Here is a 17799-nt window from a genome sequence, read left to right on the forward strand (position 1 = left end):
AGCCGTTCCTACATCTTGAACCACCAGAACAACATACCCTCCTCAGGTATGGGATCACCATGCTACAGACAAGACTCGATTTGGGCTGTCCGTTCACTTGGCCCGCTTCTGTTGCATCTATAACACTCACCAATGATCAAGAACAACATAATGCATCGCCACTTATACCCGAAAATTGGATACAACTTCGGTACAATGAAAGTTTGTGGTTAGGCGAGCATCATACACCTCTATCCGCATTCTTATCGCACGTATCACATCTACAGCATACGTGTTCAACCCAGAACACAGCAGAAGCATTACGTTTGCTCATACGATCCCGGGCGGAAGTCCGACAAAGATTCAGTGGTACGGCAGATGGAACCAGTGGCTGGTCTGACAAAGATAAGTTACTTGCATGTATAGATGCAAAAGGGACGATCGATCAACCTGATAGCGAAAGAGCAATCGTGTGCAATGCGCTCAAAAGTGGACCGGCGAAAGTCGTTGCAAAGGAGCTACAAGAATCAAAGGAGAGCGGGATCGGCTCATTCGGAAAATTATGGATCGATGCTATCGAAACAAGAGAGTTACAGCTGCAGGTAATGGTACTCCTTTCTCTCCTACAACTCAATGCAGAAAATCCAGATCTTTCCAAGATGAACAAATCAATTGAAAAAGATGGAGAGAGTAGTTCAAGTCCATCTTCAGTCAAACGCCGCAAGAGAAAGGCGGAAAAGAGTCAAAGGTGGACGGGCGTGGGTAGCATCTTTCCTTGGCAAATGGGCAAACCACCAACAAGCACCGGCTCGAAAGAGACAAATCCTTCGTCAGAATCTCTATCGGATCCGGAGGTCCTATCAAAGCAATTTGAAGGTATAGTTGACTTTCTTTGTCTACGTGTGGCTACGACGAACATCTCTTCGAGCATCCCGTTTGGTTCTGAAGGTAGAAAGAAGGAAAGCAAAGATGATAGGGATGTATTGCAATGGTTTTGTTATTTAATCGAAACTCATTTTGCCAAAGCCCTGCCACGTCAATGTGGTACTTTGCGATCTCGTTGTTTCATTTCAATTGCCGCCACTCCGGCAAAACGTAGCAGACAGAAAGACTCTCGAACGAAGTCTGATGATCCTCGAGCGAAAAGTGTTGACGCCCGACCGAAAGAGTCAGTAGGTGCACTGCAAAGATCACTTTTACGGGAAAATTCTCAAAGAACACAATCTTTCGCAGCTGCGAAGCGAAAGTCAACGTGGGATGCAAGGGAAGTAAGTGTTCGAAAGCGATGGGAACGAAGTCAGAGTGTTGGATCGTCTATCAATGGTGTGGACCGTCAAGATGGTATGGCGTACCAGCAGTCTATCAAACAGCCGGTGCAGCAACCCGCTCAAGTGATTGCTTTAAGCACACCTTCAAAGCCACGCCAAGTTCAACACTTACCCACCCGACGCAAGACGATGAATACCAACGGCTTTTCCCAAATGACCGATGGTAAACAAAAGATCTCTGGTACAAATTGGCATAGAAGCGAATCCCAACCTGTCCTGACGTCATCGGCAGATTCTATCTTCGGCCCAAGTATGAATACAAACGATAATGATGAGGAGGAAGACACTGGAATGGAAAATCTGGACGAGTCCCTCCGTCAAGCTTTTGATGATGATGATGACGATCTCAATACAGATCCGATATTCGGCACGGGCTATTCAGACTGGTAGATAGAAACATGTACAATACTATAATTACTTAATTATGATTAGAAGATGAACCACTACGTTCGTGACCGCTTGAAGCCCGACTGCGAATTAAAGATGTGATGCGATGCCTGAATCTATCTCTTTCTTTGCCTGGCGTTCCCGAAGCTTCACTCGGTGCAGCTGATCCTTCCCGACTTGTCGGACCCTCGGAGTCTAGCCGAGAAGCTTTTACGAATTCGATTTGACTCGTTTGATTTTTGTTGTCAGCTTTAACGGCTTTAGGGGCATCATCTTTCGAAGTATCGCTTTTGGGTGGATCTGCTTTCGGCGGTGGGACTGCTTTTGGTGGATCCGCTTTGGGTACATCCTCCTCCGGAGCGTCTTCTCTGGGGGTATCCACCTTGGGAGGCTCTGCTTTGGGGAGATCAGTTTTTGGTGCATCATCCTTTGGGAGATCTGCAGTGATAGGATCTGCTTGGGGAACATCCACTGTGATTGTGGTGGCATCTACTTTGGGAATCTCTGCTTCCTGTTCCGCCATTCGTGCTTCTTCGTCTGTCTTGATTTGTTGCATCCACATACCTTTGTACAATCCGTTTTCATTAATCAAATCGACGTGACTTCCGTTCTCTACTACTCTACCGTTATCCAAGACGATTATTCTTTCCGAATTGACGATTGTGCTAAGCCGATGAGCAATTGTTAGACTTGTTCTACCTTGCAAGATATTTTTCAGTGCGAGTTGCAGTTGCTTTTCCGTATGGGTATCCAATGCGCTTGTTGCTTCATCTAATAATAAAATCTTTGGGTTTTTCAAAAACGTTCTCGCCAAAGCTACTCTCTGCTTTTCACCTCCCGATAATTTGACTCCTCTTTCTCCAACGACTGTATTCCATCCTTCCGGGAATGACAAGATTCGATCGTAGATTTGAGCTGCTTTGGCCGCTGCTTCTACTTCTTCATCAGACGCAGAGTTGTTTCCGTACAGGATGTTCTGGTAAATGCTGGTATTGAACAATCCGGGCTCTTGTGGCACAATTCCGATCGCTTTTCGCAAACTTGCTTGTTTCACCTTGCTAATGTCTTGTCCGTCAATGAAAATTGTGCCTTGTTGGATATCGTAGAAGCGGTATAACAGTCTCATGATACTACTTTTTCCCGCTCCACTTTCGCCTACCAAAGCGCCACTCTCATTTGCATGAACTTTGAAGTTTACACCTTTCAACGCTTCGATCTTGTTATCATAACTGAAGACAACATCTTTGAATTCGATCACTCCATCGGTAACGATGAGGTCCTTTGCGCCAGGTACATCTTTCACATCTGATTCTTCTTCCAAGAGATTCATCAATTTGTCGGTATCCACCAAATTTTGCATCAATACCCTGTGCAAGGTACCCAAAAAGCTCAATGGGACGTAAACTTGTTGCAAGTATGTGATAAACACCACAAAGTCGCTCGCTTTTGTGTGACCCTCAACCACGCTTTTGGCAACGAGCAAACAGGTGACCAGAGTACTTGAAGTGATGATACTGTTTTGAACCAAGTTGAGCAAATTCAGTGAAGCTGTAACTCGATAATCGGCTTGTTGATAATCCAACAAGGCTGCTCGATACCTGTCCAATTCGTACGGTTCGTTGGAATGTACCTTGACCAATTCGTAATTGATCAACACATCAGCATGAATTGCTCGTGAGATACTGTCCTTGTTGTTAGCTTCACGACGTAAACCTGTACGCCATGTTGTCAATGTGACAGAAACATGCGTATACAAATACATCACCGCAAAGATTGCCACACCCACAGCCCATCCGAATTTCGATCCCAAAAAGACCATTGCAACTGCGATATCGACAAAGATCGGAATAACGTTGAAGGTGAGATACTGGAAGAACGTAGAAATCACTGCACCACGATCCAGGATTCGTAAAATTTCACCCATCTTTCTGCGAGCATGGAAAGCCATACTTAGGTGCAAAAGATGGTCGAATGCCATAATTGAGATACTTCGATCGCTGAATTGCTCAATCGGCAACCAAGCAAGGGCTTGCAAAACAGCCAAAAGACCACCACTTCCTTGCAGCATTTTCAGAAAAGCATATGCGGCAATATGCCACCAAGGCGCTCGCTCGGATGAGAGATCTTCGACAATCTTTCCCAATGTAAGAGGAACAAGCAAGTTCACCAAACGACCTGCTGCCAAAAGGCCAACGCAAAACAGAGCCAAAAGTTGCAGATGCACAGATTGCGAAGGCCAGAGATAAGGGAAAAGAGCCCGAACACGTTGGAAGAACAAACCAAAAGTAGGCGGAGGAGGCTGTGCTGCAAGTGTCAATCCCATAGAAGCATTTGCTGCGTTTGGATTTGGGGATCGCGATCCTGATCCACTTTGCTGACCATTACTGCTGGAGCTAAGTTTGCCATGTGCAGCTTGAACCCCTCCAAGACTTGTGGCACCATATTTGGCGGTCGGAAGCCCTCCAACTGTGCTGCTTGGAGGCTGCAATAAAGATGTTTGTTCTGTTGTTCCGCTAGATTCCGCATTTCCTACATCGCTGGGTAAATTGTTGATTTGTTGTGCCAATTCAGATGCTCTGACGAATGTTGTTTTATCCCAACGTAAGGCAAGGAACACCATTGGGTAGAGCAATACAATTCTGACAAAAATCAAAGCTAATTGACCAATAACCCAAAGCTTGCTTTTCGGAAGATCTTCAATCGGTGCAGATCTGCTTTTGAGGTATAATGCCAGTAAGGTAATATCTCCCGTCATACCGACGAGAGCTGACCAGCCTGCTTTACCTCGACCATAATGTCCCCGTCCTCTAGTAGACTCTTCATATGCGATCGCAATTGCCACAGAGCTCCAAGCAATCAAGCCTAACAATGCTTGCCAATCCAACATTTGCCATCTTTGATGAGATGGTGTCCATGTTTGAGGCGGAATGAGTGCACGTAAAACGATGAATACGCCTGATGCAAAGTATGTACCAGCCAAAGCAGATAGAACCAAGAATGTTAATATCCTTCTACGTGATCGAACAGGAACGATGACTGGTGTTGGTTCGGGTACGGCATCTCTGGGTTGTGGTACCTCACCCGGAATGGGTAAATTGGCAATAGATCCTGATCGAGAAAGCAAGCCGTTGCCATCAGCTCCGTTGATGTTTGTTCCATATCGTGTTGTAGCAGCACTTATTTGATTTGGATTAGGAGCAAAGATGAATTTTGCCAATTCCACTGTTGGTTTGAGTAAAGTGGAAATCAAAACGATTGCTAAAATCGTTAATGGTTGCGCCAATCGAATGACGAACAAGGCAAGAAATATATTATTTGCCTTGCTCATCATGTCCACCAACAACTCCATCCCTGAGACAGACCCCAACATCTTGCAAGACTATGATGGATCTGATAGGAAGAGGAGGAACAATAGCCAGAACGGCAAGTCAATTCAATATGCGGCTTTAAAGATGATTCATGCACCTGCACAGCAAAGGAACCCCTCTCTTGCATACGACTACCCGCTCCGCTTTTAAGGTTAATGCTAATAATGGCTTACCGCTCAAGGTAGATAATTAGAAAAGTGGTGCGGGGGAGAAGTAGCGTGTCTTGCTTCTCAGCACGTGTTCTTTTTCTCCCATTGACGGTGATTGCATTTCTTGCTAAGCTTATTCACATGGAAGAGGCTGTGTAAATTGAATTTCAGTAAGGTATGCATACTTTATCCGATGTACACAACACAATACGGCATCTGTTTATTTGAATGATTGATTGCCAATTTGGCTAATTTAATCTGTAAAATGACGCAAAGGATGGAGAAGTAAGCAGGCGCGCGCGGTTGTATTTGTTTGGCAAAAGTACCGAAGCTTCTTATGCGTACATGCAAAAGGAGCTAGAGTTGCCCTTTGCGCTTTCGTTGGCTATTGTGTAAAAAAAGATGCAAATTTTGAACCCTTTTTGAGTTGTTGAATGCCCCTTATTGTAACCATACCACGTATGTAATCAAGCAGATCATCATTGATTGATGCATTCATTCCTTTCTTTTCTGCTTGATGATGTAAAACCCTTTTTTGGTTCATCTGTCAGTCGGCAACTCTCCCCATGTCCCCAGTCGAATCGCGCTTTTTTGTGTGCATATATGCGCGTACACATGCGTACAACATGACAGGTGGAGGTTGATAAACAACAGTGCTAAAGTGCTGTGTCAATATAATTTTCACGCTAGGGCTGGGAATATTTGCTTGCACTTTCGATCTAAAAGAGGGAATTTGGATTGAATTGTGTGTGTGTTTAAGATCTTCTTCTATCCCCCGGCATATGGCCAGGGACCTTAAACAGTTACTCGCTTCTCTTTGTCATTAATCAAATGTCCATACTCGGAGCTTTTTCACTTAGCTTGCCTAAACACATATAACTTGGACCTTTTCCATTTCATTTCTTTCTTCCTTTCCTCCACCATCACGCATAATTATTTGATACCAACCGGATACCTACTCTTTCTTTCTCTTTTTGAACGAGTACACGATACCATCGATTGGATCGTAATTATTAAACACACTTCCTACATTTATACACTTTTCTTATTTTATTAATCACCACCACCACCACATAATCAATCGTCAAAATGTCAAAAGTCGCTGATTCCGTTCAACAGATCTCCGACAATCCATCAAAAAATGCAGTCACAATGCCTCAAGATGGAAAGTTCAAAGAAGAAGATATTAATCGAAAAATCTCCTTCTATGGTGTAATTCAAGCATTCAGAGAAGGTCGTTTGCCAGACAACCAACAAATCTTTGATGCTTTGACTTATGCAGAACGTAATAGCCCCGTTGATACTTCAAAGTTGTCAAAAGACGGTCAAGTCTTGATCGAAGATATTCGTGCAATCATTGCTTCCATGCGCAAGATTGTCGCTGAAAAGAACTCAAACCAAGAAATTCAAGAATTCATCCATGCAACCGTCAAGGCTGATTACAAGGGTGCTACTGGAATGACCGCACCCGTCACACAAGGCGAAGCCAAGAAAGATGCCGAAACTGCTGGTGAAGCTTTCAGAACTTTGTTCAAACTCTTCTTGCGCAACGGTGAAGCACGTAAATTGTTCAACGATTTGGGCTTGATCGGTCGTGATATCTTTGCAGATGCTGCTCAATACAGCGCCGGCAAGATTCGTCCTGACGAAGAAAAGCTGGCTTCCGTCGATCACCCAGCTCCAGAGAACGAGTTCCATGACGATATTCCACAAGGTCTCAAGACAAAGAGCAAAGAAGAGAAGGAAGCCGCTAAGCTCGAATTGGAAGCAGACAAGAAGCGTGCTGCCGCAAACGGTGACCCAAATCCTGAATTGACCGCACAAGCCAATCGCATTCCTGAAGAACACAAGGAAGTCATTCGCGAACACAAGGATAAGACAGTCAACTACTTCAAGGAGAACTTCCCTGAAGAACGCCGCGATCAATTCATCTACCGTTTGAAGAAGATCTTGGTCGAATGCCAACGTCACCCTGATTATCGTGATGCAATTGAATTCTTCTTGTCAGCCGCTGAGAACTACAAAGGTGTTGCCAATGATATTCACACCCAAGTCGAAAACAACGCAAAGAGCGTTGCCAACGAAAGCAACATCTCTCACGCTCAACGCTCTTTCCGTAAGGTTTTGGAACGTTTTGCCAACGGTCGCCCAACTCAACCAATGTTGGATGCTTTGGATGTCTTGTACAACGATTGTGCCAAGGACCCTGAATTGAAGCAATACTTCAAGTCAATTGACCAATTCGTTCGCCGTTGCGTTCAAGAACCCGGATTCGTCATGAAGGATGAAGCAAACAACCAAGCCAAACAATTGCGAACAACCGGTAAGAAGTTCTTCACCGGAATCAACAAGGATGACAAAGGTAAATACGAAGACCACTTCAAGCACTTCTTCAAAGAAGTTGAAATCTTCTTCTCAGCAATGGGTGATGACCCAACAAACATTGAATTTGGTGAAAAATGGCACAAATTGGGACGTGATGTCTTCTTCAACGCTGAAGGTAAGGCAACCTTCAAGCCTCACTTGTGGGACGATATCCGTGACCCAATCTTGCCACAATTGCTCAAGCATGTTGGATTTGTACCAATCCCACGTATCGAATTCAGTGACCCAATGGTTGACCTTGTCATTGAAAATTTGAACATCGATCCTGCCAACATTATCCCTAACTTGATCGAAATTGAAGCTCATCACTTCCACCGTATGTCTGCATTCAAGAAGATCACTGATAACCACAAGGGATCCGTCAAGATCTTGTTGTCTCAAATTCAAACCGATTTGCGTGACGTTGCATGGTCCATCAACAAGAAGAAGGGTTTCCCCTCTTTGAAGGATTCCGGTGTTGCAGATGTCTTTTTGGGCGGTCAAGGTTTGACTGTTAGCGTTACCCTTGAAACCCGTACAGGAACTCGCGATGTCTTCCAAGTTAAACAAGTCAAAGCAAAGATTCACAAGATCGATTTCGCAATTCGTAAGTCTAAGCATGACGTTTTGGTTAAGATCATGCGTCCTTTGGCAGCCAGCTTGATCAAGAAGCAATTGTGCAAGGTGACCGAAAACGGTATCCGTGACGGATTGGAGAAGGTTAACGATCACCTCGTTGCCGCCAAAGAAGCTGAAGAAGGCAAGAAGATGGACACACTCAAGAACCGATTCGGTAAATCAGACAACGGTTCCCAAAAACCATCTCAAGGTACATTCAAATTGGCCACTTCTAAGCGTGACTCAATCTTGCCAAAGATGGGCTCTCCTGATGGATGGATCCATAGATTGGACGAAACCGAAAAGAAGGCACTCGATGATGGAGGTGCAGCAAAGCCCAACTGGTACTCTGGAGCTTTCTCAATCGTTCCCTCTCAAAAGGTTTAAGGAAAAAAAATTTCATTCCTTTTCCCCCCTGATTCCATGATTACTTTGAACTTGTTCCGTTACTCTTCTACATACTGCTTGCTTTTTATCCCTGTGTGAAATTTATACCCTCGCGCTCGGAAATCATGCTAATGGAATGAAATTTTAAACAAACTTGATCACTTTGATAAACAAATAAAAATAAAGAGCTTCTATGATTAAGTTTTCGGCGAATCGAATGGTCGTCTTGTTTCCGCAATGCTTCCTTTTTAGCGGCAACAAGCTAATATATCAATTTATCAGACTCTCTTGAAATACGCCGCCCAGCGCCACGGGATTCGTTTTTGAAGACGATCAAATGAGTAAAGGTCAGGCGATGTCGTCGCCGGGGACTTTAAGCCCCTTTCTGTTCCTAACTTAGCACACATAGATAATGAAGCACATAAAATGAAACATTCGAGATATAAGCAATAAATAAGCACGAGACAAAAAGAAAGAAAGATAAAAACATCTATGGTAAGAAAAATATAAGAAAAAAATAGGATTGGATTGAATTATGAATCCTTTTGATATATTGATTTGCCTGCTACCCTTAAGCAGCTGCGGCTACTTGAGGTTCAGCATGACCGTTTGCGATAGCAGCTGGCTTCTTTGCTGACCATTTTTGCGAGTTAAAAGTACGCTTTGGAATACCTCCTGACCAGGGCAATCTTGATTCACCTTCCAAATCAGCATCGATTGATGCTGCACAAGCACGACCTTCCATGATACCAGTCACAACCAATGATTGACCACGACGACAATCACCTGTTGCGTATACCTTTTCAACGGAAGTCTTATAAGGTGATTTACCTTCACGGTCATCGGCTAAAATGTTACCGCGACCGTCTTGTTCAAGACCCAAAGAAGAGTAAGCTTCCTTTTCAGGAGACAAGAAACCGAGAGATAAGAATACCAAATCGCATTCCCATCTCTTATCACTTCCTGGTACCTTGTTCATTTGCCAGCGACCAGAAGCATCCTTCTCCCATTTAACTTCTTGCGTATGCAATGCAACCAATTTGCCAGATTCATCCTTTTCGAATTGGGTAGTTGTGATCTCATATGTTCTTGGATCTTCTCCCCATTTCTCTTTGCATTCTGTATGACCGTAATCGGTACGGAAGATACGTGGCCATTGTGGCCATGGGTTATCGCGTGTACGACCAGTCTTGGATGGCATTGGCAACAATTCAAAGTTGTTGATCGATGTTGCACCATGACGGATGGAAGTACCGATACAGTCATTACCTGTATCACCACCACCAATAACGATAACCTTCTTGCCCTTTGCAGAGATGTAACGACCATCTTCATGAGCAGAGTCCAACAAACTTCTTGTGTTCATGCTCAAGAAGTCCATTGCAAAGAAGATACCGTCTGCATCACGACCAGGAATGCTCAAATCACGTGGTTTGGTGCTTCCAGTTGCGAAGACGACTGCATCGTTTTGAGCACGCAAATCATCAGCAGAGACATCTGTACCAACGCTAACGCCGCAAACGAATTTGACGCCTTCGTCTTCCATGATCTTCAAACGACGCATGACGAATCTCTTTTCGAGCTTCATGTTGGGGATACCGTACATCAACAAACCACCTGGACGGTCAGCACGTTCATAGATTGTGACTGAATGACCAGCACGGTTCAATTGATCAGCACATGCTAGACCAGCTGGTCCTGAACCAATGACGGCAATTGTCTTGCCGGTACGGTGTTGAGGTGGGTTTGGCTTCATCCATCCCATTTCCCAAGCCTTGTCAATAATGGCACATTCGACACTCTTGATACCGACAGCTGGTTCATTGATACCCAAAACACATGCACCTTCACATGGAGCAGGGCAAACACGACCAGTGAATTCGGGGAAGTTGTTAGTCTTTGCCAAAGAGTGGAAAGCGGCTTCCCATTGACCCTTGAAGACAAGGTTGTTGAATTGAGGAATAACGTTTGCGATTGGGCAACCAGTTCCTGTTTGACAGAATGGAACACCACAGTCCATGCAACGGGCTGTTTGGTATTTCAATTCGGCATCGGTCAAACGAGTTGAAAGTTCGTTCCAGTCCTTTGTACGCTTAGTGGGTGTACGGTAATGTTCTCCCAATCGCTTGTACTTCATGAAACCACGAGTCTTGTCCAATTTGGCCAATCTTGCCTTTTGAGATTCATCATCAACCATGGAGTCTTCAACATCAGCAACTGCTGGCTCACATTTGACAGCGTTCGCAGTCTTAGCTTCGGTGTCCTCAGTAACGGAAACGTCAACTTGACTACCGTGACGAGAAAGTGTACCGAGCAAGTCAACATGACTCGAACGTTTCTTCTCAGCAGCAGCCTTTGCAGCTTCTTCTTCCAAGACACGCTTGTAGTCCAATGGCATAACACGGACGAAGCGTGGCAAAAGATGGTGGAAGTCATGCAAGACATGTTCAGCAACTGTTGATCCGGTGTAATGACGATGGTTCTCGATCAAGTTACGCAATTCAGCGATATCTTGAGGGTCATTGACTGGACCCAATTCGACCATACCGGTGTTGCATCTTGTGTGGAAGTCTCTGTTCATATCAAGAACGTAAGCGATACCACCGCTCATACCGGCAGCAAAGTTGCGTCCAGTTGCACCCAAGATAACAACACGACCACCAGTCATGTATTCACATCCGTGATCTCCTACACCTTCAACGACAGCATGTGCACCGGAGTTACGTACTGCGAAACGTTCGGCAGCAATACCACGGAAGTATGCATTACCAGAAGTAGCACCGTACAAACAAACGTTACCGACGATGATGTTCTCTTCAGCCTTGAAAGCGGAGTTCTTTGGTGGGTAGATGATCAAGCGACCACCGCTCATACCCTTACCGACGTAATCGTTTGCGTCACCTTCAAGCTCGAATGTGATACCTGGAGCCAAGAAGGCACCGCAAGATTGACCGGCACTTCCCTTTGCGTTGATATGGATTGTGTCACGGGGCAAACCTTCTTCACCGTAAATCTTGGAAACACGGTAAGACAAAGTAGAGCACAATGCACGATCAGTGTTCACAACATCGCATTCGATTTGAACGGGCAAGCCTTGTGTCAAAGCTGGCTCACTTTCTTCGATAAACTTGTTATCGAGACGAATGTATAATTTGTGGTCTTGTTGACGAACCTTGTAAGTTGCGGCACCTGGACGCATTTCATGAGCAGGCTTGAGAACAGCGCTCAGGTCCAAGTTGGCAGTCTTTGGTGTGCGCAAACTTTCATCGACCTTGAGGAGGTCGCTTCTACCAACCATTTCATTGATGGTACGAAGACCAAGTTTGGCCATGATACCACGCAATTCTTCGGCCATCAAGAAGAAGAAGTTTGTAACAGATTCGGGCATACCAGCGAACTTCTCACGGAGAGCAGCATCTTGGGTTGCAATACCGACAGGGCAAGTGTTCTAAAGAGGAAAGAGAGTAGAGTTTTTAGTCAGCAAATAGATCTAGTAGAAGAATACAGGGAGAATAATAAATACGTACCAAATGGCATTTTCTCATCATAATGCATCCCAAAGCGATCAAAGGAGTGGTTGCGAAACCCCATTCTTCAGCACCAAGCAAACATGCGATAGCAACATCACGTCCGGTACGTAATTGACCGTCAGTTTGAACTGTAACACGTCCACGCAAGTCGTTCAAGACCAAAGTTTGATGGGTTTCAGACAATCCCAATTCCCAAGGTGAACCAGCATACTTGATACTTGTCCATTTAGCAGCACCAGTACCACCATCGTGACCTGAGATTGTGATATGATCTGCCTTTGCCTTTGCCACACCAGCAGCAACAACACCAACACCTGGTTCGGCCACCAACTTGACACTGACACGTGCACGAGGGTTACCGCACTTCAAATCGTAGATCAACTGTTTCAAATCTTCGATAGAGTAAATGTCGTGATGGGGTGGTGGTGAAATAAGACCGACACCGGCAGTTGAGTGACGAGTGCGGGCAATGGAAGGAGAAACCTTGTCACCTGGCAATTCACCACCTTCACCTGGCTTAGCACCTTGTGCCATCTTGATTTGCAAATCATCTGAATCAGCAATGTAGTTTGATGTAACACCGAAACGACCAGAAGCGATTTGCTTAATCTTGGAACGCAAGGAGTCACCGTTTGGAAGAGGGATAGAACGCTCGGCATCTTCACCTCCTTCACCGGTGTTCGATTTACCACCGATGCGGTTCATTGCAATGGCCAAAGCAGAATGTGCTTCCATACTGATACTACCGTAAGACATGGCACCAGTTGCAAATCGTTGAACAATTTCAGTCCATGGCTCAACTTGATCGATTGGGATTGGACGTGCTTTTTCGTATGCAAAGTCCAACAAACCACGAAGGGTAACAGATTTGACTGAATTGTGAGCAGCTTTGGAGTATGTGTCGTAAGCAGCTTGATTGCGTTCACGAGCGGCATCTTGCAAGTTAGCAATACTGACAGGGTCGTTGATGTGACCTTCACCACCAGTACGGTAATGGTATTCACCTGATTCCGGCAAACCGGGTGGAGTGACTGTCAAACGGGCAGGGTAACCGCGGTCGTGGAATTCCAATGCGTCCATAGCCAAAAGTTCGAATGTAGAACCCTTGATACGGGAAGCAGTACCAGAGAAACATCTGTCAACAACGGTATCGTCCAAACCCAAAACTTCAAAGATTTGAGCACCCTTGTAAGATTGAAGGGTGGAGATACCCATCTTGGACATCACCTTCAAGATACCACCGTCGATAGACTTACGCCAGTTGGCAATCAATTTCTCGTCAGACATGTCGACCTTGAGCAATCCTTCACGGGAAACCTTCAACATGGCTTCCAATGATAACCAAGGACAGATTGCATCAGCACCGTATCCGACCAAAACACACATGTGATGAATTTCACGTGCTTCACCGGATTCCATGACCAAAGCGACCTTGCTACGTTCCTTGTTGCGGATCAAATGATGATGAACACTACCGCAAGCAACAAGAGAACTGATTGCCACACGTTCAGGGCCAACATTACGGTCAGACAAGACAGCAACGCGGTAGCCATCACGAATAGCTTGAGATGTTTCAGTGCAAATACGGTTGAGAGTAGCTTCGTATCCTTCGATACCTTCACTCTTGTTGTATGTGCAATCGATCACTTGTGCAGGCCAGTCAGAGTGAACCTTGTCCAAGTTCTTGAGAGCATTGCACTCTTGAATAGTCAAGATGGGGCTGCCCAATCGCAATCTGTGACACTGATTGGGGTTCATGTCCAACAAGTTTCCTTCGGGACCAATGTATTGTTCCAAAGACATAACAACAGCTTCACGGATAGGATCAATTGGAGGGTTGGTGACTTGAGCAAACAATTGTCTGAAATAGTCGTAGATCAAACGAGGGGCTTGTGCCATGCATGCCAAAGGAGCATCGTTACCCATAGATCCCAATGCTTCAGATCCATCGTTCACCATTGGCAACATCAAAAGACTGACCTGTTCGGATGTGTAACCGAATGCCAACATTTTGGGATCATTTTGCACGGTGTGTTCGTCAAGTTTAGGTGAGATATCAACGGATCTACGAACCTTGGAAACAATGTTGTTCAAATCCAACAATTGTGCTTCCAACCAAGCAGCAAAGTCTGCACGTTGAGCTGTGGTCTTCTTCAATTCACGATCGTCAATCACGCGGCCTTCAACTGTGTCAACCAAAAGCATCTTTCCGGGTTGCAATCGGCCCTTTGATAAGATGCGTTCGGGTGCAATGGTAACAGCACCGGTTTCGGAGGCACAGACCATGACATCTTCATCTGTGATGCAGTAACGACAAGGACGTAAACCGTTACGGTCCAAATTAGCACCACAGTAACGACCATCAGAGAAGGTGAACAAAGCTGGACCATCCCAAGGTTCCATCAAACAAGCAGCCCACTTGTAGAATGCTGCTTTGGCTGGGTCCATTTCATCTTCGTTTCCTTGCCATGCTTCTGGAACCATCATCATGACTGCTTGTGGCAAAGTCAAAACATTGTTGATGACCAAAAGTTCCAAAACGTTATCGAAAGCAGCAGAGTCTGAACCACCGTTTTCAATAATTGGGTATAACATGTCTAATTCATCCTTGAATGTTTCTGATTTCAACAAACCTTCACGAGCTCGCATCCAGTTCTTGTTACCACGGATGGTGTTGATTTCACCATTGTGGGCTGCCCATCTCATAGGTTGTGCACGATCCCAACTTGGGAATGTGTTTGTTGAGAAACGGGAGTGAACAAGGGCAAAGTGACTTGCGTAGTGTGCGTTATTTAAGTCGTGGTAATAATCGTACACTTGACGAGGACTCAATTGACCCTTGTAAACGATGTTTGTGTTGGACAATGAACAGATGTAGAACCATTTTGGCAAACCGATACCGTGAGTGGCGGATTTACGCAAAACGTACAATTGACGGCTGAAATATTGAGCGTCAAAGGGAGCAGAGGGATCTTTGCACTTGTTTGTATCAGTGCCGTAATGGTCAGCCAAAACGACAAAAGGTTGCAAGATCTTGGGTTCCTTGCTCAAAGCGGCGGGACCAAGGATGGAGTTGTCGACTGGAACCTCACGCCATCCCAAGACGCGCAAATGAAGCTTGCTAGCCATCTTCTCGAAAATGGCGACGTGCTCAGCTCTTGCCTTGTCATCACGAGGATCGAAGAACAAGTTACCGACGGCGTATTGACCTTGAGCGGGCAAAGTGTGACCGATATCACGCTCAGACTCTCTCCTCAAGAAGGTGTCTGGAATACCAGTCATCACACCAGCACCATCACCATCACGGGCATCTGCACCGGTGGCACCACGATGGGTCATGTTGCACAATAGAGATTTTGCATCAGTCACAATTTTGTGTGCTGGCTTTCCCTTGATGTGGCACATGAAACCGACACCGCAAGAATCCTTTTCGTTGTCTGGGTCATAGAGACCTTGAGCAGCAGGTAAAGCGCCAGCCCATGTTTCCGGTGCACGAGAGACCGACTCAAAGCCGTTGGCTTCGATGTCGTTTGAAGTGGTTACTTCTTCATGATCTTGAATTGAACCAAGGTAGGATTGGTTGTTGAATGTCTTATCTTCAGCTCTGCGCTGTTTGTTGTAAGAGACTGTGGCGATTGAAGACATACTTGTGTGAGCAAATCAACTGAAAAGATGAGTAGCTCGGAAAGAAGAATGACAAATAATGAACAGGATTGTCACTTCACACCGTTAATCCTTCTTTGATTGAACGAGAGTTGAGAAGAAGACGAGTAAAGTCGTAGATAAAAAGTGCGCGCCGATGCGCTCAACAGTAAGATCGGAAAACCCTCTTTAAACTTTAGTGGCCACCCTGTACGGGGAATAACGTTCTATGTGGCGATGGCCAAGAATGCAAGAGATGATATGGTGAAGAAGAAGAAAAAAGAGGTGAAGATAGAATGAATAAGCTTCTTTGGCGTGTACGTGTATTTTTGCTTACACTAGAAATGGGCTATCCTATTGGACAAGAGAATTCCTTATGCAGGTGTGAATAAGATACAATTTTGCATCCAATTGAAAGATTGAGTTGATGCACTTTTTCAGTGTATAGATAAGAACGGTTGATAAAAAGTGCGCGATTAATCTATTTTTTATATTTTTTTTTCTCGCTCTTCTCGTCTTTTTTTCACTTAGGTACCTTCTCTGTCAAATATACCTAGTTACTCTAACTACGGCAATAGTGGGGGAAGCGGGTGCCCGCACCTGTGCCAATGTGCATAAAACGGTACAGGTCGGAGAAAGATTAGATGAGCTTGATTGGATGCGCCCGCCAATAAAAAAGTGTATTGCATTGTATGCGCGTATTTCGCCTCAAGTCTAGACCGAATCACAGAAAACATCGCTGCCGTTCTTTCGCTTACGCACGAATATACATTACCTTTTTTTTATCTATTCTGACCAATCATTCAACTGCATGCGTGAAACTAGGACACTAAAATACAACTCAAAGCCGCTTCATGGTTAGTGAATGAACAGGCACTGTGCCTTAATCATAGGCCTATATGGTATTATGGAACATGATTGAGTCTAAATATATGCATACCTTCTTATATGACTTTGACTCCGATGTCATCCGCTGTGTATTATCCGGCGTTGACATGTCTGGAAGCGCTTCTCAACGGAAACAATGATGACTCAGACGGTCACCACCAATCACCGCCTTTTCTTATGCGTGTGTTTTTGATAGCGCCCGAGAGAATACCGAACGAATCGATTGAATTGCTTATGCAAATTATGATTTTTATTTTCACTCAGTAATTTCTCCGAAGGTCTTCGAAAGGGAATAAGAGCCTGCATCGGGCAAAGTACCTTTAAAGCTCTTTTGACATTCAAGGGCTCAGACGCCAAACTTATTAAAAATAGTGGCTGAGCATTATACGCTGCTTAAGCAACACTTCTCGCTTATACTTGCGCCGCTCTTCTTCGTTCTTCGGGTGAATCGGTCGAAAAAGAAAGGCAGGACCCCAATCAAAGCGGGCGTTTTTAGCTCCGTCAACGGTGCCGTCCAAATGAATGCTATGATGGTATTTGTCTGTGCGGTTTGCATCCTAACAATCACCAACACCTTATCACCACCTCGACAATAAGATGAAGATAATTAGCAATAATCATACTTGAATGGGTTCCAGTCTTGCTTAATGATTCATTTGAGAAGAGGCGTGATCGGATATAAGGACAGCACGGTAATAAGGGGGCGTGTAGAATATGGGAAAATACGATCAAATTCATCTTATGAAAGAAGTTCTTGTATCGGTCTCAGCCTTTCCCAACTAAGAAGCCAGCTCTTTGCCTTCGGCATTGCAGACTGTAGAAGTTTGCATTATCCCCTGTGATACGTTCTAGGAAGAATTAGTCAAAAGATTACCAACTTTCAGTCAGATCAGATTTGAAGCGGCTATCCTGTATAGAACAGCAGAGATCCCTAAAGTCCACGAAGTACATTATATGAGAGAGGTGAACTAGTAGGTGGCTTTATAAGTTCTATTTAGCTTTCACTTATTCTTTTACAAGCATCTTTCAAAAGATGAAGTCTCTATTGACTCCTTCTGCTTCTAATCATGAGAAGTAAGGAGAGATTACTCCAGTAGCTATATCTCGAACTTGAGATATATGCAAAGGCAGATTGTCAGACGCTCTTATAGAGACTATC

The 17799-nt window shown here is 44.7% G+C and overlaps 4 protein-coding genes across 4 annotated transcripts; 2 read left to right on the top strand and 2 right to left on the bottom strand.

The window, feature by feature from the left end:
- Window positions 1-59: 59 nt before the first annotated feature.
- FA14DRAFT_177508 (uncharacterized protein) lies at window positions 60-1697 on the top strand (the record flags this gene model as incomplete). The annotated part of the gene is made up of 1 exon (XM_025500748.1): window positions 60-1697. One exon carries the CDS (start codon window positions 60-62, stop codon window positions 1695-1697), a length of 1638 nt encoding a protein of 545 aa, XP_025358537.1.
- Window positions 1698-1725: 28 nt separating this feature from the next.
- FA14DRAFT_117646 (uncharacterized protein) lies at window positions 1726-5022 on the bottom strand (the record flags this gene model as incomplete). Its single annotated transcript, XM_025496244.1, has 2 exons — window positions 1726-4802; window positions 4872-5022. 2 exons carry the CDS (start codon window positions 5020-5022, stop codon window positions 1726-1728), a joined length of 3228 nt encoding a protein of 1075 aa, XP_025358538.1.
- Window positions 5023-6017: 995 nt separating this feature from the next.
- Window positions 6018-8711, top strand: FA14DRAFT_159893 (uncharacterized protein). Its single transcript, XM_025498441.1, has one exon. It carries the CDS (start codon window positions 6301-6303, stop codon window positions 8578-8580), a length of 2280 nt encoding a protein of 759 aa, XP_025358539.1. The 5' UTR covers window positions 6018-6300; the 3' UTR covers window positions 8581-8711.
- Window positions 8712-9091: 380 nt separating this feature from the next.
- Window positions 9092-16179, bottom strand: FA14DRAFT_188251 (putative glutamate synthase). The gene is made up of 2 exons (XM_025501644.1): window positions 12108-16179; window positions 9092-12028 (listed from the first exon to the last, which is right to left on the bottom strand). The coding sequence occupies exons 1-2, from the start codon at window positions 15753-15755 to the stop codon at window positions 9152-9154; spliced, it is 6525 nt and encodes a 2174-aa protein (XP_025358540.1). The 5' UTR covers window positions 15756-16179; the 3' UTR covers window positions 9092-9151.
- Window positions 16180-17799: the final 1620 nt, after the last annotated feature.

The sequence above is a fragment of the Meira miltonrushii genome (genome assembly GCF_003144205.1).
Source record: "Meira miltonrushii strain MCA 3882 unplaced genomic scaffold FA14scaffold_1, whole genome shotgun sequence".
Lineage (NCBI taxonomy): Eukaryota > Fungi > Basidiomycota > Exobasidiomycetes > Exobasidiales > Brachybasidiaceae > Meira > Meira miltonrushii.

What these genes read in the sequence shown, in the direction of transcription:
- FA14DRAFT_159893 (XM_025498441.1), top strand. Translation starts at nt 6,301, where the DNA reads ATGTCAAAAGTCGCTGATTCCGTTCAACAGATCTCCGACAATCCATCA.
- FA14DRAFT_188251 (XM_025501644.1), bottom strand. Translation starts at nt 15,755, where the DNA reads ATGTCTTCAATCGCCACAGTCTCTTACAACAAACAGCGCAGAGCTGAA. An exon ending in TGATGAGAAAATGCCATTTG is followed by an intron (nt 12,029 to 12,107) that starts GTACGTATTTAT and finishes TTTCCTCTTTAG; the next exon opens with AACACTTGCCCTGTCGGTAT.